The sequence below is a fragment of the Megalobrama amblycephala genome, linkage group LG13, assembly GCF_018812025.1.
Source record: "Megalobrama amblycephala isolate DHTTF-2021 linkage group LG13, ASM1881202v1, whole genome shotgun sequence".
NCBI lineage: Eukaryota > Metazoa > Chordata > Actinopteri > Cypriniformes > Xenocyprididae > Megalobrama > Megalobrama amblycephala.
In genome coordinates, this window is record NC_063056.1 from 17,587,147 (window position 1) to 17,607,339 (window position 20,193).

General features: G+C 36.1%; 3 protein-coding genes across 8 annotated transcripts in view; 1 reads left to right on the forward strand and 2 right to left on the reverse strand.

Moving 5' to 3' along the window:
• Positions 1–67: 67 nt before the first annotated feature.
• gba (glucosidase, beta, acid) lies at positions 68–7,754 on the reverse strand. The gene is made up of 10 exons (XM_048153800.1): positions 7,533–7,754; positions 7,241–7,435; positions 5,376–5,522; positions 5,153–5,286; positions 2,580–2,752; positions 2,212–2,449; positions 1,895–2,119; positions 960–1,123; positions 576–692; positions 68–473 (listed from the first exon to the last, which is right to left on the reverse strand). The coding sequence occupies exons 1-10, from the start codon at positions 7,621–7,623 to the stop codon at positions 368–370; spliced, it is 1,590 nt and encodes a 529-aa protein (XP_048009757.1). The 5' UTR covers positions 7,624–7,754; the 3' UTR covers positions 68–367.
• Positions 7,755–7,843: 89 nt separating this feature from the next.
• dap3 (death associated protein 3) lies at positions 7,844–16,085 on the reverse strand. 2 transcript variants are annotated; one of them, XM_048153802.1, is made up of 13 exons: positions 15,883–16,085; positions 15,547–15,588; positions 15,318–15,443; positions 13,310–13,411; positions 13,083–13,191; positions 12,892–12,984; positions 12,684–12,814; positions 12,280–12,360; positions 9,868–10,041; positions 9,687–9,746; positions 9,182–9,271; positions 8,798–8,915; positions 7,844–8,032 (listed from the first exon to the last, which is right to left on the reverse strand). In XM_048153802.1, the coding sequence occupies exons 2-13, from the start codon at positions 15,583–15,585 to the stop codon at positions 7,947–7,949; spliced, it is 1,209 nt and encodes a 402-aa protein (XP_048009759.1). In that variant the 5' UTR covers positions 15,586–15,588; positions 15,883–16,085; the 3' UTR covers positions 7,844–7,946. The 2 variants fall into 2 exon arrangements, with proteins under 2 accessions (XP_048009759.1, XP_048009758.1); XM_048153801.1 differs by lacking the exon at positions 15,883–16,085 and adding an exon at positions 15,711–15,731.
• A 2,661-nt stretch (positions 16,086–18,746) lies between these two features.
• Positions 18,747–20,193, forward strand: part of LOC125244159 (histone-lysine N-methyltransferase ASH1L-like) — a 35,097-nt gene continuing 33,650 nt past the window's right edge. For 2 of the 5 annotated variants that reach the window (XM_048154177.1, XM_048154178.1), the window contains exon 1: positions 18,748–19,253. The gene's annotated coding sequence lies outside the window, so the exon portion shown is untranslated. Of the gene's footprint in view, positions 19,254–20,193 lie in introns of all 5 variants that reach the window. The other 3 variants (XM_048154179.1, XM_048154175.1, XM_048154176.1) reach the window with 3 other exon arrangements.

Below are 20,193 nucleotides of genomic sequence, written 5' to 3' on the forward strand. Positions count from 1 at the left end.
CATTCAGACCTTCATATTGATTTTTGTTTACATAAATGTTTTCTCAGAAGAAATGGCTGTGAAAATGTTGCATTTGAGTCTTTTTAATTCATAATACCTTCAGTGCAAGAAATTTTATACATCAAGTATTTCTCCAGGGATGTTAACATTTTTTAAAACATGACCCAATCACATCATGCTTTTTATTGCTTCTAAAACTGATAACTGTCCCATAAATCACTATTGTCTTCTGAAATGATTTCTTTATAATCATGTTTGCTGCAGTCATTTGAAATGTTACAGGCCTTAAAGCATGACTAAAATGATTTTCAGAGTTACTCGTTAAGGTGCATATGTAGGTCAGTGAACCAGTGTTTAGCATGGTCGCTCAGTGTCTGTTCCACAGTAGTGTGAGGATGGAGTGAGGTGCAGCACTTCCTGGCAAAAAGCCCAGCGTTTGATCCCAAACTTCAAACTGCACCTCTTCTTCAGACCTGCAGTTTCAGAAACATTTTATATCAAACTGAATTAATGTAATAATGACTACTATGTAACAACACTAGGTGAGTGTAAATGAGACCATCACAGTCTTTTACCTGTTGAGAATGATGAACACTGCTGAGGCATCAGGTCTGATATAGGCAGATATTTCCAGGCTGGTGTGCTGATTGAAGGACACGCCCACTCTCTGTGACCCCTCCCACAGGAACTTGCTGTCAGTTTTAAAAGCACAACAACTTATGTAGAAGTTGAATATTCTATTTAACAATGCTGTATTTGGATTATATGATTCAGATTTATAAAATTTCACGTTGTTTTACACAACGCAAGTATGATTAAAAAAAAGTCAAGTGCCTACTTCTATATTTGCAATTAAATTACATAATTGGCTACATTTAAACATGAAATTTAAACTAGATGGCATTTTTGTGCAAGAGCTGAATTCTGCTAGAGTTAACAGTGCTTTAAATGAGTCTAACCTGAAGTGGGCCATGCTGTAGAAGGTGGGCTGCTTGTAGAAGACATCTTTACTTGGGTCCACAATAATGGGGCTGTCCACAAAGTTCTTAACCCAGTTTGGCCCTCCATCCTGATTAAGGGCCAAGTTCCAGTCTGTCCAGCCTGTCACATAGTTATTCAGGTCCTAAAGATAAAGAGAGATAAAAGGTACATTTTATAATAATTTTAAAATAATTACATTAAAAAAATTCTATACATTGTCACAACCACTTTGTAAATTAATGGCACTGCAGCCTCAACAAAATTTTAAAATATATGACCACAAAACCAGTCATAAGGGTCAATTATTTTGAAATTGAGATTTATACATAATCTAAAAGCTAAATAAATTAGCTATTGATATATGATTTGTTAGTCACATCTCGACCAAATATTGTCCTATTTGAAAATCTGGAATCTGAGGGTGCAAAAAAATCAAAATATTGAGTAAATCGCCTTAGTAAGTCCTTAGCAATGCATATCCACTCACAAAAATAATTTTTTAGATATTTATGGTAGGAAATTTACAAAATATCTTCATGGAACATGATCTTAACATCCTAATGATTTTTGGCATAAAAGAAAAATCGATAATTTTGACCCATACAATGTATTGTTGGATATTGCTACAAATATACCCGTGAAACTTATGACTGGTTTTGTGGTCCAGGGTCACATTTTATAATCCTTTATGGGGGAAAAAAAGATGGGGAGGGAAAAGGCTTAAATATAAAATATAATATCAAATAATAATGTTAAATATACTTTACAGGTAAGCCTTTACTAAAAATAACAGTAATTTGTATTTAATATGTATAATTCTGTATTTCCTACTAAATTATTATATAGTATATAATCATTTTTATCTATATTGATTTTTCAAATATACTTCTGAAGCGTTCAGATAATCATGTACCTGTATGATGTCATGTGCATAGTTCTCTGCTCTGTCCCAGCTGCCCAGACGCACACCACGGTCCACCGGACTCCACCCTGAACACGCCTCGGTTGCAAACAGGAAGTACTCTGGGTAGAGGTGGTGTGTGGTTGTCAAGGTGATGTCAGGAGGTGCAAGACGGTCCAGGTACCAGTGAACACCAATGCCGTGGACATAACGTGCTGCTTGTATGTCACTCAGAACCTACAGCAAGGAAGAGAAGAAGACTTTTACCACCATCTGCATCTTAATGAACATCATCCCATCCCTCTTTTTGTCCCCCCATCCTCATTTACCACTTTGGCCCAGTGTGGAAGCAGAACTCGGTTGTCATCGAGGATCATGAGGCGGGTCTTGGAAAAAGATGAGGAATGGAGTGCTGGGCCCAAATCCAGGGCAATCCAGTCACGCTGTGTCTCCGGAGTGAAACCCAAAGCCTGAAAACTGTAATTTGTCATTTCGCCTGCAGTGGGCTCGTTCCCTGACGTCAACCCCCAGAATGAAAGATTATATTTCCCATACTCCTCTAGAAATCTAAATAGGACATGTAAAAGTCATCATTAAAAGGATCAACAAATGTGAAAATTACTATTATGAAAAAATATTATAGTCCACCTAGTTTAGATATTTGTATTTAAATGCAGAATTAGGTTCCTTCATGCACCTAATGTAGTACTGAGCCCAGGTCTTATGCTCTTTGCCTCCTGGCTTGCCTTTGAGTGAGCCCTTTCCAGTCAGTGCGTCATTGGTCTTCAACCAGGCGGGGGCGCTCCAGGCGCTGGCAAACAGATTAAGAGGCTGAGCAGAGAGAGCCTGTGCCCGTTGCAGCAGGGGAATCTGGGGGAGAAAGATGAAATGAATGAGAATATGACACTATGGTGTTGCGATAAGAGGTGTGCAATATGTATCGTCCACGGTAATTTTGTAATTATTGTTTTGACAATGTGCAAGCAGACATTACTCACTTACTTTGCGAAATTGCACCTTGAGAGCCAATGCATTTACTGTGTGATGTAGCCTATTAGAATGATCTCCATGCAACACACAGTGGTGTACATTACTTAATGAATCTGCATTTTTGATTGAATCGACTGCGTGAATGATTCAATAATCATTCATAAGAACTTGCTTAAGACAAGGACTACTGGTGGTTTTAGGGTACTCCTACACAAACATTATGTACTCAGGGCCTAAAACTAACTTTTTGCCACACCTGCCAATGGCTGGTGACTTAAGAAAATTTACCGGCCATGAAACTGTTTTTGCAAAAACAGGCAGTAATGACACCAAAATTTTAGATTTGGTGAAAACTCACAATACTCTATTCCAATTTTGATACCACAACTAATAGCCTAACTAATATAAATGTAAAACATTGTTAAGGACAAGTAAACAGTTAGTTTAAAAAAAAAAAAAAAAAAAAAAAAAAAAAAAAAATCAAATTACAAACAAAAGCACAAATAAATACAATAACAAAGATACAAATCAAATAAATAGTGCTTTTCAGGTAGTTCTAACAATACTTTTTAGATACAAAAGTTTAATAAAGTAAGCAAATGTAAAATAACACTGCATAGTCTTCAGTGTATAAATTAAACATCCTTATTAATTAATCCTTATTAAAGTTAGAAAAGTTATTCAGTCAAGAGCAGTGAGTGATTTTTTCTTTGTCCTTTGTTTGATTAACATTAAAAACACAAACAGCAGCAGGAATACTAGGCTGCTGTCACTTTAAGGGTGATACTGTACGCATGCATTTACTTTCTCAACTTTACATTCACTTAAGACATAACAGACTATACCCCAGTTTTACAGACTAGCCTTAAGCTAATCCTAGACTAAAATGCATGTTTGAGCTGTTTTAAATGAAAACAACTTGTACTGACATATCTTAAAATATGTCAGTGCCATTGTTTTGTCGCAAGATACACACCAGTAATGTTTTTTTCAAGTGTGGTGCAAATTCTTGAGAAAATGAAGTCCAGGCCGTAATAATGTTAAAGAAAAATTATTTATTCATTTCCAATTAAAATTAACCTCACACGCAAATTCCAATCAATAATGAAAATATTTAATAAAACCAAAAGGTAAAAATTAAAATCTGAAATCGAACATCTATGATAAGAACATTCTGAAATCTGAGTATAGTAATTTGCCAGAAAATCATTAGAAATGGCGCCAACGAGACAGCAAGATGCAATCAAGATAGCAGGAAAAGAGGTACCAATCGAGAGAATGAGCCAAGCTTTATACCCCAAGATTGGAAAAACTTACATCACATTCGGAGGTCTTGTTTTGGATAGATAAGAAAGTTCAAAATGAACCTTTCCATGGCAGTGTATGTTTATAAAATATACTTAAATATCCAAATTGAACTAAGGCCTAATCCTGGCTTAGGCTAAGCTTTGTCTGTGAAACCGGGCCTGTTTACTAGGATACTCCCTATTTTTTGACATAATTTTGTGTGAATTTGTCCATTTGAGAGCAAGAAGACATGAAAGAGAGCTCAGTTTAGTATTCGCACGCTGTCTAACGCGGCTTTCTGGGTGCGTGCTTCGAAGTGTACGGAGCCCCGCACATGACATGCAAGAAAAAAAATTAAATTGTGCGCACGATTTATTAATTCGTTCCCTTGATTTACTAAAACGTGTGCATGATTTACTATTTGGTTCCCTTGATTTATTTACTAAAACGTGTGCACGATTTAGTAAATCAAGGGAACAATTAGTAAATCGTGTGCATAATTTAGCCTACTATTTTATTCCTGCATGTCATATCTGGGGCTCCGTAGAAATGAGCTCCCTTTCGCTTGAATATTTAAATTATCGAGGCTTAAACTTTTTTTGACGATGAAGCACTGGCCAGTCAACTGTCCCAAACATGGTTTACGTTTGTTCACGTTCATGCATTGTTAGAAATCATAAAAATGTTACAGGCCAACTGGCGAGTGACATCGTTTTAGTGTGTGACGCCGATTTTTACTAGCAGTTGGTGCTTGGCGAGTGTTAATTTTAGGACCTAAATGTACTAAAAACACTGTGTTTTTCACGTACTGGTGGCAATGTTGTCAAAACAATCCCCGTTCACGAAAATGACTAAAAACGCTGTATTATGCATGCCAGGCCAGTAGTTGGCAATGTCACTTTGTAAAGAAACATCGCATGCCTATAGACTGAACATGTAATAAGCATGCGCATGACGTCACTGTGATGGTGTGTTTCTGTTTGTGTATGATACCTTCATGTGAATATCCTCTTTGGCCAGGGTGAAGTTCTGGAGATCGTAGTCCCCTGGAGTGTCATCGTATGTATAGAGGCGAGTTGAAAAATCACAACTGGCCACTGGCACTCTCACGAAACGGTACTCTATACCTGTGACAGACAGGGATGTGCACCATTCAGAACTGAGAATGCTGAAACCATTTTCATTCTCTGTCCCTCCCTGTCTCTGTCACTCTCACCGTCTGGGGAGAAGTACTGTCTGAGCAGCTGGTCCTGAGCTCCGGAGGACAGAGACAGAATATTCATGGCTGCCGCATCTGTCATGGCACCTCCAAATCCTTTAATGCGCTGGTACTTCTGACTGGGATTCAGAGTGATTCTGAGAGCTGAGATTCAGGAGAGAAGGAAGAGGGGTTCAGCATTTGACATAATATTAAATATATATAATTTTTATTTATTTAATGCTTCTTTCTCTACTTGATTTTTCCCTCCTTCCTTAAAGTCACCATGAAATCAAAATGGACAATTCTTATGGAATATATATATTCCATAAGAATTGTCCATTTTGATTTCATGGTGACTTTAAGGAAGGAGAGAGTGCGACCTGAACATCTCACATTGCCATCTGTGTTTAAACTAAACTCATTTAAACCTTGCCAATTTAAACATTTATCCATAAGAAGCGAAAGAGAGCTTGTGCGCTCTGTGAGGAAATTTGTGTGTGTGCTCATCCGAAGCGCGTTCATAGAGAGCCGCGTCACAGCGCGCAAATACTCTTTCATGTCTTGCACCTAAATGGACAAATTCACACAAAAATTATGTCAACATAATGGGTGCTTTGGTGTGCATAAATGTATGAATTATATTAAATCATATCATTTGGTTATTTGGTGTCCTTTTTTGGAAAGACATCTAAATTTAAATTTACATCTAAATCTAAATACAGTTTTGTGAAAATCACACTTCAATCTGATGGTTTTGTTGTATATAGGCAATGATGGCAAAATAGATGTATTAAACAAGATAAATGGTGTATGCTTAATTTCATGATAATCGCGATTAAGGGTGCGTGATTAATCTCTGAGACAATCTCTGAGATCAATTCCTAATGGACAAAATCAAGACCTACTCTACATTTTTTTGTGTTTGAGAAACCGTTTCACTCGGATATATGGAACAATAGGGAAGAAAAGACCATCGCAACTTCTGTTTTTAATCGCAACTCACCAACTTTAAAAGATGCACCCTTGACAAAATGTAAAACTGGACTGATTCTGTCTGACAATTGTATTATTTTGTTATGATGGCCAAATAAAAGTAACAATACAATAACTATAACTTTTATTTATTTACATTTTTTCACCCAAAAATTAAAATTGCAAAAAGTAATTGATTAGTTTTACAATTTCTTTTTGCACTTTTTGATGTGTGAAAGTTATGTGGACTCTCAGAGAATGGACAAAAATATCTTAATTTGTGTTTTCCGAAGATGAACTTTAGGCTTACGTTTTTTGAAAGGGTACTAAATGACTAAATGAATTTTCATTTTGGGGTGAAATAAGTCTTTAAAGGGTTAGTTCACCCAAAAATGAAAATTCTGTCATTATTTACTCACCCTCATATCATTTTAAATCCATAAGACTTTAGTTCACCTTCAGAACACAAATGAAGATATTTTTGATGAAATCTGAGAGCTTTCTGTCCCTCCATAGACAGCTACATAACTACCACTTTGACACTTCAAAACGTTTATAAAACTAATGACAGAATTTTCATTTTTGGGTGAACTAACCCTTTAAGGCCTAACACTAAAATCTAACAATTCTCAGATGGACTGAGATTTGGTCTGTCTTTTCTTCATTGTTATTTCTACATATGTAGGGCGGGACTTCATTTTGTTCATAGGGAATTGATTGGATGGTTGTAGTTTGCTATTGCTGTAATTTAATGTGACAGGTTGTCCCACCCTTGAGGCAGTAAACAAGTTATCAGAGAATCAGTTATCATAGTTTCATATAGGAAAGTTATTTTTTCATAAATATTTCATAAAAAAAAAAAAAATAATTGTGCATTTTGATTTCATGGTGACTTTAATAGCACTCACCTGCACCTGTGCTGTTTTTCTGGAACTGGCCATGACTCTTCACGAGTCTGCTGCCAGATTTACTGCTGACATATGACAAGAACTGACCGGAATCTGGCAACACGATCCGGCCCATCGAGTCGCAGTATGTCGCATTGCACACGCACACAACCGAACCATGACCGAAATTCAGTGCTAGACAGTCCTTACTGTCAGCTGGACAAAGTGACACAAACAAGCAGACAGAAAAAATTAAGACAACAGTAGTTTAACATATATCATTTATCTGATTATATTTAGATAATAAACACACCTCTCGCGATACTGATTACTCCAGTGAGTAGAATGAAAAGAGCGGGTTCTCTCATTCTGTCGATGCGGAGATTCTTGTTACATGTAAACATGTTATCATTCCTGTCCTCTAAATGTTGTGTAAAGGACCACTTTCTTCACGTTCACATACTGTTTCTGAGCTGTAAACTATCACGCACCTTTCGACTGAGTTCCGGGTGAGGCTGCGGCCACATGACCACCTCCTTTACCACGTGACTTCTAACAACAATGTTTTTTAGGAGTGCAATTTCAAAATAGTTTTTGAGGAAAAAAAAAAAAAAGCTGTAAACGTTTTCCAAGTTTTTCCCCCCAAGGTTTTTATTATGAAAAATTCTGCTTATAAGTTTATTGAATTCACATTGATGTACAGATACAAGAGAGACACATATGTGCATTACAAGAAGGCACACAATCGTTCCAGGATGGATGGATTTTTGTTGCTGAGAAAGATGAGCTCTTTCTTTCCTTCTTCAGATCGACCTGTTGGTAAAGCATAAGAGAAACTGAAAATGGGCATCTTGTAACATACATAATAAGCTATTTCTGACTTCAAGAATGATGTCAGAACATGAACATGGCTTGTTTAATTATCTGTTTTATAAAGACATTTTCTTCTGTGGATATAAAATAGCTATAAAGCTTGTCAGAAAATACTACTCATTTAGACCAAAGGTTTTCAGTCTTTTAAATGCCATGAACCCCCAAATATCTAATACACCCCATGTGAAAAATGATTATAAATGTCTAAAATTGCTTCTATGAAGTTATATTAAGTGTTTTCTACTCATAATACTGTACTGTTCTAGTACTGTATTTATTTATTTACTCACTTATTTTAATCTTTTTTTTTTTTTTTTTTTTTTACACTTTTCCACCACCTAACACTTCCTTGCACGCCCTGGGAATCCCCTGACCACAGATTTACACAGCATATAGAATGCATAAATAAAAAAAATCAATTACACACCAAATGTACATCCTTAGCTCTTCACTATGTAGCATTAATATTAAACAAGCTTCCTACTTTGTCAGGAAGTGAAAAAGAAAGAATGAAAAAAGACATTGCACATCGCTTTCATTTTATTCATTCCAAAAATCACTTGAATGCACATTAAATCATAATTATGACTTAAAAACTTGTAAACAGGAACTTCCTACATTTTATATGACCACATTATTCTCTCTACACACAGCGCTGCCGGTTGCCACTGCTCGCACCCCAGACACATAAATACACAAACTTACTGTGCGGATGCTGCAGCCAGTTACGGTCTAAATAGTACAGATAACAGCTCTCAAACTCCTTCTCATTGTAGTTGGGCACAGAAACTGGCACAAAAGGTTCCATATTATCAAACCCCTCCTGAAAGTAAGGAATTGGGAAATCAAGACAAAAAGTGAGAAGAGAAAATACATTAAGCCCTTTTAACAAACCTACACAATACATGCATGCAACAGACCATGTCAGGGGCCTCTAAAGTTCTGCAAATGCTTCAAAGTCTATTGTTGAAGTAAAATGCAAAACAAAGCTCTGTTAACTTAGGGCATTTACTCAGCAGTTTAATGAAAAATGCATAATGTGTTTTTTTTTTGTGTGTGTGTGTGTGTGTGTGTGTGAGGGTTGCTGACCTCTCCTAGTAACTCATTAGGAAGGTAAGCAGACCGTGGCTTGAACAGGGACCCGGTCTGAGACAGTGCTGTGAGAATAGCACCTCCACTCTATAACAGAGAGCAATATAAAGTGAGAGTAAAGGCCCGTTCACACCAAGAATGATAACTATAATGATAATAAAGATATAGTTCTAAGAATCGTTCGAAATATAAAAGAACAGCAGCAGAGTCCACACCATAACAATAATGACACAGTGAAACAATCATTGGAATCACTTTCAGAATGTTTTTTTTTTCCAAGCAGATGACGGCCAATCAGAATTCATCCTGCTTTTAAGAGCTGGAGCATTTAATGCAGCAAACGACAAAACTTACTAACTTAGAATAAACAGAACGATTTTGCCCGCTAATCTGGACACTAATATAGTTATCGTTCTTGGTGTGAACATGCCTTAAATTGAGAGTAAACAACTCACTGAGAGTTAAATCTGTATTATAGTATTAAGTGAGGTTTTTTTTTTACCCAATCGTTTTTCATCATCTTCCTCAGATTATGAATCAGAGTCAGTTCCTCTGGCTCACACTGTATAAAATGAAAAAGAAAGTTTAAAAAAAATGCACTGATACTAATGATTTCATTACATTAATACATTTATGATATTTAAACTTTTATTAATTAATATTTTATTCTAGCCAATTTATACCATCGTCTTGTCCTCCTTTTTTAGAGTTGTTTTGCCCCACAGAGCATTTACTCCATCCACAGCCACGGCCAGTTTAAAGGCCCCCTCGCCATCTGTGGCGCCCCCTGCCTGCAGCCTGAGCTCTCGCAGCACTGCACCCACCACATCACTGCTGCTCTTCATGCGATTCACACCCTGTTCAAATTCAATCAAATTATTAAAAAATAAATAAACAGAAATAATTTATATATATATATATATATACACACACAAGTATAAAATAATAGAACAAGGTGACAAAACTACAAAAATGACTAAGAAGTTTATGATATAGTCAATTTAAAGGGTTAGTTCACCCAAAAATGAAAATTCGGTCATGAATTACTAACCCTCATGTCGTTCCACACCGGTAAGTCTATTGTTCATCTTCAGAACACAAATTAAGATATTTTTGATGAAATCCAATATTAAGATATTTTTGATGAAATCCAGTGGTTCAACCTTAATTTTATGAAGCAACATGAATACTTTTTGTGCACAAAAAAAAATAAATAAATAAAATAATGACTTTATTCAACAATCTCTTCTCTCCCCTGTCATTGTCCTGACATAGTTGCCACAGTAAGCAAAGTGAAGGCAAACGTTAGGGCTGCACAATTAATCGAATTTCTAATCGCGATTACGATTACGGATGCCACGATTTCGTAATCGTTCAAAGGCGCGATTACAAGGAAAAATATCCACGATTATTCTGCATGTTTAAGAGGAGTGTGTAGAGCATGTCACGTTGTGAGAGGCGAATCACGACTACTTCAGAGTATAAAAGGTCTACGTTAACACAGCACAAAAGGAGCTACCAGTGACGTAGGTGTACGCTGATATGTCGAACGCACACGAAACACCAGGGGAAAAAAAGCGAAAATATCTTGTCAAAAATATCTATATTTCTATATGTATCTATACTGAAATATCAGAAAGGATACCAATACTCCTTTCTGGAGTATCGATACACCGATACCAGCTGCACGTTCTTGCTCTCCTCTCTGACAGTGAGTTGAGATGCACGTGCCTCTTCTAATTCAATCCTCTCATGCTCTCCGGTTTAATAGTGTTGGTGTGACCGGGTCTAAATTTCGGCACGGGATTGTGCATAATTATATTAATTCCCGCAGATTTGGCGCTCACACGAAGCGCAGACACATAATAAAGCCGCCTTTGACATACAAGCGCAAAAATAAGCTCTTTTTCGCGGATAATAAATGGTCAAATACACTTAGAAACAATGTCACAATGCCCATCATGGTGAGTATTAACCATAGGTATTAACTATAGACTGTAAAAAAAGGTATTAACGTAAAACAGTTCAGGAAGAATGTGTCTGTCAAATCTTAAAGGGACAGTAGCCGAATAAACATGCCGCTCTCTATGTTGTTAATGTTCATCAAACAACAAAAGACAAAGAAAAAATCACTTACTGCTCTTGACTGATTAACTTCTGTAACTTTAATTGATTAATTTTTACAATGAAGATTATCCAATGTTATTTTATATTTGATTACTTTGTTTCTTTATTCAGTTTCTTACCTGATCACTACTGTTAGACCTACCTGAAAAAAAGAAAGCTGTCTATTTAATTTCTATCTTTATTCTATTGTATTTATTTGTGCTATTGTTAGTAATTTGTTCATTTTTTTATTTTTTATTACTGTTTACTTGAAAATCAAAGTACCATTTGAAATCAAGCAGACCAAGTAAAAAAATATTATTGCTTCAAACAATGGTATAAAGCTATTCAAAACATCATTCAATGTAAATTGTGATAATCGTAATTAATAATCGCAATTACAATTTAAAGGGAATAATCGACAATGATTTTTGTCATAATCGTGCAGCCCTAGCTTACGTGTTTATTGCCGGCTCAGTATTGGCCAAAGCTGATCATGTGAGCAGCACGACACATGCGTGTGATGCTGACGCAGAAGCCGGCCAATAATGAGTCTGTGTTCTGACATAGAACCTGGAAACGCTGGACGTAAACAATGTATGAGAATGACACAGAAGAGAAGATAGTGTTGAATAAAGTCATTATTATTGTTTTGTTTTTGCACACAAAAAGTATTCGCGTCGCTTCATAAAATTAAGGTTGAACCACTGCAGCCACGTTGACTGTTTTACCAATGTCTTTAGTACCTTTCTGGACCTTGAAAGTGGTGATTACATTGCTATGGAGGAGTCATATACCTCTCGGATTTCATCAAAAATATCTTAATTTGTGTTCTGAAGATGAACGAAGGTCTTACGGGTGTGGAACGACATGAGGGTGAGTAATTAATGACAGAATTTTAATTTTGGGGTGAACTAACCTTTTAATGTAGTAGTAATTGGGAAGTTTTGATGATGATAATAATGATGATAAAGAAGAATAAAACTCACCTGATCAACAAGCTCCCCTAAAGGCCGCCCCTCTTCAGTACTTTCTCTCTTTGTCCACACATATCGCTGTGTTGTCTTTATCTGTCAATTGATGAGATTGACATCAGAGCAGTTAAAACAAAAATAATAAATAATAAGTAATAAATAACATCTAACCTCATAGACAAGGAGGGAATAGTAGTATATATTATGACATTTTAATTTTTACAATTTCTTTTTTTTTTTCTTCATATTTTTTCATTAGACAAATTACACAAGTCCATATTTTGTATTTTTTTTAAAAATTACATAAAAAAAAAAATAGAAAATAAAATTTCCATGGGCCAGACAATGTGATAAGGTGATCTACTGACCTACTTGCATACCCATAAACCCTACCATACAATTAACACATCCAGTTGTACCTTGGATAAAAAGCGTTCATTGGTGATTTTGAAGTTCTTTAGCCATTGGGATGCTTGAATTGGCTGGTCAAAGCGTGAGGGACGGGAAGAAGAGGGTAGCAGCTCTTTGCAGTTCTTGACCCACAGATGAGCTACAGAGAGAACATCATAAGACTCCAAACTTCACCTCATCTTGCATTTTGATTGAATGAGGGTCAGTGCAGCTCACCATCAGGTATGTGCAGGATCAGCCAGCCCTGAGTGTAGCAGTAATGCAGGGCGTGACACAAAGACAGTGTCTTTCCAGAGCCAGTATCTCCATCTAAAGCACATTGTCAAGGAATGTGTGAAATATTAAGTGTGGAAGAGGAATATGCACAAAGTAAAACAGCTCACTGGGAATTTTCTGTTTGAGGATACAGAGTATGTAACGCAGGGGGGGCTTGCTGTAATCAACTCTTTTAAGATATGAGATAAGCTCCAGCGCCGGCGGCCTCACCATCACGCAGCCTTCATTAAACGTCTTAACCTGAAACAAGAGTACAAACATGTATTAGTTGTCCACCACAAACATCATGCCATTTCTATTTAGACTATATTAAATCTATACTAAAGTGCTCCACACACACATAGTACTGTTCCCAAACCTGCAACTGGAAACGTGGAGGCAGTCCATGGGGGAAGAGTTTTTGGATGTGAGCTGGGGGGATTGTGTAGTACTGCCCAGTATGTCTTTCCGAATGGCATGCCTGAGAAAGAAAAAAAGAGTGGATTGACAATGAGGATGGAATGTCACAACATAAAGAGCTTTGAGCTTTCCATACATTATTTTCCATGCTGTGTAAAGGGGCAGTTCACCATGTAAATATTGAATAATAGGTAAATCACAAAGCAAAGCAACATGATAAGATGCTCAGATCTAACATATATAGGGCCCTATGAAATTCCTTTTTATTTACCCCCAAATTCTGTTAATAATATCATCTATGGAAGCTTGTTTCTGCCACTGAATAAAGAAAATGGTAATAACAGCTTTTTTAATCTCACAATTCTGACAATTTTCCTCGCAATTGCGAGTTTAAATCTCGCAGTTCGGACTTTTGCGTGATAATAAAGTCACAATTGTGAGTTATAAAGTCAGAACTGTGTAATATAAAGTTGTAATTTTATTTTATAAAAAAATATATTTATACAAATGTATTATCGAAAACGGTGGTAAACAAATGAATGCCTAAAGCTTTAACAATTTAATTAATCTTTTAAAATTTAATCAAATGAAATTAATTTAATTTTTAATTTCAATTTCAATTAATTTTTTGGCAAACAAAGTGCAGTACAACTTAGGTTTACTGTTTAAAACATGGATAAAAAAACTGTGATATTCCTTAGAAAATAACGTTTTAATACACTGTATTATTTTTATAATTATTATTATAATTTTGAGAAGTACATTCTACTGTACAATAGCTTTACTTCTTTTGCGCTGGTTTTAAGCTGAATAGCCAATAAGAGTGATCCTTTTCTCCAACGCAAACATCTTCAACTGGCTGAAAACTATACTACTATTCAATTTTAAACCAGTTGTTACAATATTGGTAGTATATGTAAATGAACTGTGTACTCTTTCTCCATGTTATTTGCACTGAGATACTGGTGCAGACTTTAGACGGCTCCAGAGCTTTGCTTAAAACTACAGATCCAAATTCCACATTTTTGTATTCCCGCACACAGACAGTCAGATTGACGGCACCAAAATCAAAAGTGCACTTTTAAAAAAAGCCCGGGTGTTGATGTTTTCTGCCAAAAAGGAACGTCACAGCCCTTTATCTTTGTTTTCTTTAGTCATGTAGAACCTATTTAATGACATTTTCATGTTTCTATGGCATAGACAGGTAAGTTTTATTAAAAGCCCATCTAACAAGAGGTGATCTACCCCTTTAAAGGGGTCATGACATGCAAAATCAAATTTGCCTTGAGCTTTTTTTTTTTACGTATAAGAGGTCTTTTTACCATTAAAACATCCTGCAAGTTTCATAGCTTAAAACGGCTTCCTGATTCCTGACTTCACCGCTGACATTTGCCTACACTGGATGTAAGCGTCGTGTCAAAATCAAATAGAACCCATTGTATTCACTAACGCCGTCTACTACACTGGATACAGTGTACAGATGCACGTTCAGTTACTCCACGCACACAAGTCTCTCAACAACAGGACAAATGGAGGTACTGGATCTGACAGAAGCTGCATCACAAACCAGAAGTAAAGGATTTCAAAATGCTTTGTCTGTAAATGACGGTTTTATATGAATAATGTTTTCATAACACTTACTCGTGCAATAGCGAGTGGGCATTGATACTTTTTCCTATGCAATTATAACAGTGGCCATTAACTGACAAGCCTTAAAGGAGCCTCCCCTTAAAAACAGATAATTTCAGAAGGAGAGTCAGAATGAAGGTTGACAGTAATTGTTTTTCTGCATGCATATATATATATATATATATATATATATATATTGCAAAAAAACTTTATAAACATTGTAAGTGAACCTCAAGGAATATATTAAAATAATAAAAAAAAATTAATGTCATGACCCCTTTAGGGTCTATGTCTTGATTAATGTTTACATAAGACACTTTTTAGTTTATAGGACATACTGGATCCTGCTCTGAAGTTCTGAAGACTGACAGCAGACTTGGCTCAGCTGATGATGTTTCCCCAACAACCGCCTCCAGCTGCTGGCCACTTCCTTGGATATGGAAATGTCTGAATTTCTGTGTGACCTGATAATTACATAATTAATTGTTATGAGTAATCTGTCCTGTTAAATGTTCTTAAATGTATTTTATAGATATATATAAAACATGAAAGGTTAATGACACTTACTGTAGGACGCAAACGCGAGGCCAGTTTGTGCAGATTCATATTCTGAAACAAGAGCAAGCAATTTATGTTTAATCAGAGATGTTCTCTTAATGTAATCAGGTTGACAAACTGTGCTCACTTTAAAACCGTTAAGCTGAATACTTGTTATGGAAGCCTCTACTTACAGACATTATATATTTTGGCGAAATTCTAGAAAATTAATTCCTATAATGTTATTCTCAGAGAGAGTCTTCATGTCTTTCACCTTGCGAGAGATATGCTGGCTGAAAGCATGAAAGTGCATGAGGCATGATGCGGCTACACCATGCACAAAAACGGAATAAGACAATAACTTACCGCTAGAAAAAAAAAGGCGTCAGATGCTTAGAAAAAAACTTGTCATTTAAGGGTTACATGTAAAGCAAAAACCCCGTCTTGCTGGTTGCCGCAAACGGTCGTACTGTCACGGGCCACGACCGATGGAGGTCGCCATCATTGTTTCAACAGACGTCAGACGTTACGTCATTACGCAAATGACGAAGACGTATGACCAAGAGGTCAAGGTTTGGCTGGTAAGCGTCAGATAGGTTTTTGTATTAAATTCATACGCAACACGTATTAATATCTATAGGTGCGTCCCAATTCGCGTACTTGTGCACTATTCTATGACGTTTTTAAGTATAAATAGTGCGAGTAGTGCGTTCACACAGAAAATTCCAAAAAGAAAAAGTGCACTTTAAATACCCGGATGATGCACTAAATTAACGGAAAAAACGAAGTGTGGAATGTTGGACACTTCGTGCACTCGACTGTCGCAGCTTTAATTACGTAGTGGAGGGGAAGGGGGGATCGGACTCGGAAATAACCTTATACAATTCACGCACTACATGGATGAGTGCATAGTGCACAAGTACATAGTGTATAAGTGCATAGTGTATAGTGCGTCATTTGGGACGCAACTTATGATTATCACGACCCGTTAACTTCTGCTGGTTGATAAGTACACCATTATGCTTCATTTTTATATACTGACGGCCATTCACAAGTAGCCACAATAAATCTTTTTGCATCTTTTACCACATAGATTATTATTTTCCCCTGTCCCAGACCCATTCAGTTTTAAAATATAAAAATCCAAAAATATTAAATGTTTAAAACTGTGATATCAACAAATGTTTAAATAAACAACAAACCATTTTAAGATTTGCTCCATTACTATTTTTATTTGAAAGTTAGTGTATACTTTTAAAAATGTCTAATGATTTCTAATGATTTATTTATTTATTTGTTTGATTGTCAATTTGTACTTTAGTGGTGCAGTTTAGTGGAGATGTATGTTATTGTTGTTGCGCCAGTAGGTGGCGACAATTAACTGTCTTTATGTTCATTATGAATGAGTCATCATTAACTGATGATTATCATTATGAATTGTTCATCATTAGGCTAATTTAACTGATTCGTTGAAAAATGCTAATTCATTCAGGATCAAAACACCACTGTGTGTTGCTCTGAGACCTGCAGCATGAATGGCAGACTCAAGTGTAGCCATTGCAGGTTAAACGACTTTCATTGAAATTATATCACAAGTTCAGTTTCTGTTCAGAAATCAATGCACTTGACAATATTGTTGGTAGGTAGTACAGTAAGTTATCTAAACAATAGTTTTCGAGTAAAACTTATGTAGGCCTAATTAATGACTAATAATAGCCTAGATCACATTTTTGTTAATATCTATATTCCTCCATCAAAATTTTGTTTTGGATAAATATGTTTCCCTCTTCCTTTAAAATTGGTTATATCATGTGAAAGAAACATATGAGCGCTTTCATTTTATTATACAATACAATAGCTGTTTTTTTTTTTTTTTTTTTTTTTTTTTTTTTTTTTTTTTATTCTGAAAGATTGTTCGGTCCCACTTTATATTAAGTGGCCTTAACTACTATACTTACATCAAAAAATAAGTACAATGTACTTATTGGGTTCATACTGAATTGCAAAACACTTTTGTTGCTATTGAGGTGGGATACGGGTAAGGTTAGGGAAAGCTTTGGTGGTTTGGGTAGGTTTAAGGGTAGGGGTAAGGTGTAAGGGATGGGTCAACAGTGTAATTATAAATGTAATTACAAAAATTAATTACAGATGTAATTACATGCAGGTGTTTTTAAAATATAAGTACAATGTAAAAACATGTATGTACACAATAAGTGCATTGTATCAAATTATTAATTTAAATGTAAGTACATAGTAGTTAAGGCCACTTAATATAAAGTGGGTCCAAGTTTTACTTCACTCAACATTTCAAACAGAAAAGTGTTTTTGTTATTAGGATTTTTATATTCATCAGTGCAAGTGTTTAAAACCATATTTTTCTCATTTCCAAACAGACCTTGAAATATATTCTGAATCTACAACATTTTCAAAAAAAAAAAAAAAGCCATAAAACTTTTTTGTAAATAATTGTTAATATATGTTTGTGATGCCCTTTATTTATGTTGTTCATTAATGTCTTGAGATCCTACTTAATTGCTGGAATTCAATAAATAAATAAATAACTTCCACTGAGAAGAACGGGAATGTTAACAGATGGCATTATCCAAGTAGACTCCAAAAATAGATTATATCGTGGTTACATGGTTGTAGTCTAAATATAGTTATTAAGTATTCTTAAGTCATCTACTTATCAAGCCCTTACCTCTGAAACATGAAATGTTTTCTGTTTTGAGTTTTAAATGAAACTCATCCAAAGTCTAATAAAGAAGAATTTTATTCTCGATTTTTTTTTTTTTTTTTTTTTTTCATTGTTATGTATTATAAGTTTATTTACGTAACATATCAGCTACATTACATAACTTTCTTTTACAGTTGGTCCTGTAAACTACATGTAGCTACTGTATTGTTTGCACCACCTATCGGTCACCCGCAGTAAGTGCGCAGTTACTGCCATTTAATATCATGTTGTAATACAACGTAATGCAATTAAAGGAAAGATACAAAATAGGTGTTGGCGATAGACTGCATGTGTATTTCAAAGGCCAGATTTCTGGGCACAAAGTTTTTCAGATGCTGGTTTAGTTGTGTGTAGCTATTATATTAAATATCAAATATTGATAAATTCCAAAATATGAACACCTCAATTTCAAATGAACGACGCAGGCTGGCCCACAATTCAATTACATCATTGCTCATCATTTCAAAGTCGGCCATCTCGGGTTAGATTATTCAATATCATATTCTCTCACACACACACGCGCATTAGATTTAATAATTATCTTTGCTTTGATCCGCTCTTTGATAGTGTCGATAAAACAGCATCCGCTAGGGTGATAAATGTGCGTGGCTGTTTACATTTCTCTTTTCTCGTGTTATTGGTGGATAAATTTAGCTCAAGTTGCAGGCATCAGCTCAGTAACCGAACATATACAGCATGGTCATTCCTCTCCTCCGTCTCCCCTCATCGGTGAACTTGGGTTGTGGCTATCTGGGTACACAATGTACGACCATGCTTTTGATGTAAAACAACTGCGCAAGAGACGGATAGAAACAGGGGGGCTAAGAGAAGAAGAAGGGGGGACGTGAGTATCGTGTGGTGTTGCACAATGTTCATCTTCATGGGTCCTTCGCTTCGCGCAATGGACACGCAACATCCCTCCATTTATCGTTTCAGCTCGTTGCGCACACTTGTAAATTAGCTGCTCCTTTTCTTGCGATACGTCCTCTATACAGCTCGGGTAAGTCATTTTTCATTTCGTGGAGCAATGTGGAAATGCTTGTTATTGTTTTCTTAAATCTCCGACTAGTTTTCGAGAACATTTTCGGAGTGTACTACCCCCGTTGCTTAATAAAAATGTAATTTGAAACGGGACCTTCATCTGTTAGGCCCTCGCGCATGAATACGCAAAGACACTTTTTATCGTAAACATACGCGCGTGCAGTATCCCTTATACAATTTAATGTATGCCAATAATAACGCTGTAATATCTGTAAACAGCTCGAAATAGCTGATTAGAAAGCCAAGTCGCGGTCTGCCTATCCTTTTTCTGCCACTTTCCTGACAACTTTATATCGATTCTGTCCTCGCGCTGTAGATAACAGGATCGTATCGACATTTCTCTGTTTTCTTTTCACTGTTTCTCCAAATTCTGTCTACAGCGAGGGGAACAGTAACTTACTCTACCTCCTACTTGTTATGTCCCATCAATCAAGTCGTATTCACACTGCATTGACATGCTGTGCTCGTCTGCTCAAGTGGCGAACCAACTAAAACATTATTGTCATAGACACCTAATTAATTGTCCATATCTCTGTTTCTTTTTCATTTAATGCTCTAGTTTTCTGCTATTTTTGGAGCACCAGGCTATATCTAGGTCACAGAGGAGCCTGTAGAATCGAAACAGCTTTATCCCTTTGTATTTTCAAATTTGGCAGATGGATTTGTGGGCAAATCACGGTTAGTTCTCTGAGTTTGCCCGGGGACCCCTTAAATCTTGCCAGGGAGAAAAGCTTTGCTGAACTAGGCCAGTGCTCAGTGATGTCATCTTGTTTGCAACTCAGTATGCTACTTTCACATTGCACCGATTAACAATATTTGACTGAATCTGCTTGACAAGCGAAACAGAGGAAGAGCTTAACAGTTCAGCTTGACTGGCAAAGGCTGGTGTTAACCTTCGT

What these genes read in the sequence shown, in the direction of transcription:
- dap3 (XM_048153801.1), bottom strand. An exon ending in CCTCGCGTTTGCGTCCTACA is followed by an intron (nt 15,444 to 15,546) that starts GTAAGTGTCATT and finishes TGTAATTATCAG; the next exon opens with GTCACACAGAAATTCAGACA. An exon ending in ATGAACGCTTTTTATCCAAG is followed by an intron (nt 12,361 to 12,683) that starts GTACAACTGGAT and finishes ATCAATTGACAG; the next exon opens with ATAAAGACAACACAGCGATA.
- gba (XM_048153800.1), bottom strand. Translation starts at nt 7,623, where the DNA reads ATGTTTACATGTAACAAGAATCTCCGCATCGACAGAATGAGAGAACCC. An exon ending in AGTAATCAGTATCGCGAGAG is followed by an intron (nt 7,436 to 7,532) that starts GTGTGTTTATTA and finishes CACTTTGTCCAG; the next exon opens with CTGACAGTAAGGACTGTCTA. An exon ending in ACAGTACTTCTCCCCAGACG is followed by an intron (nt 5,287 to 5,375) that starts GTGAGAGTGACA and finishes TGTCTGTCACAG; the next exon opens with GTATAGAGTACCGTTTCGTG.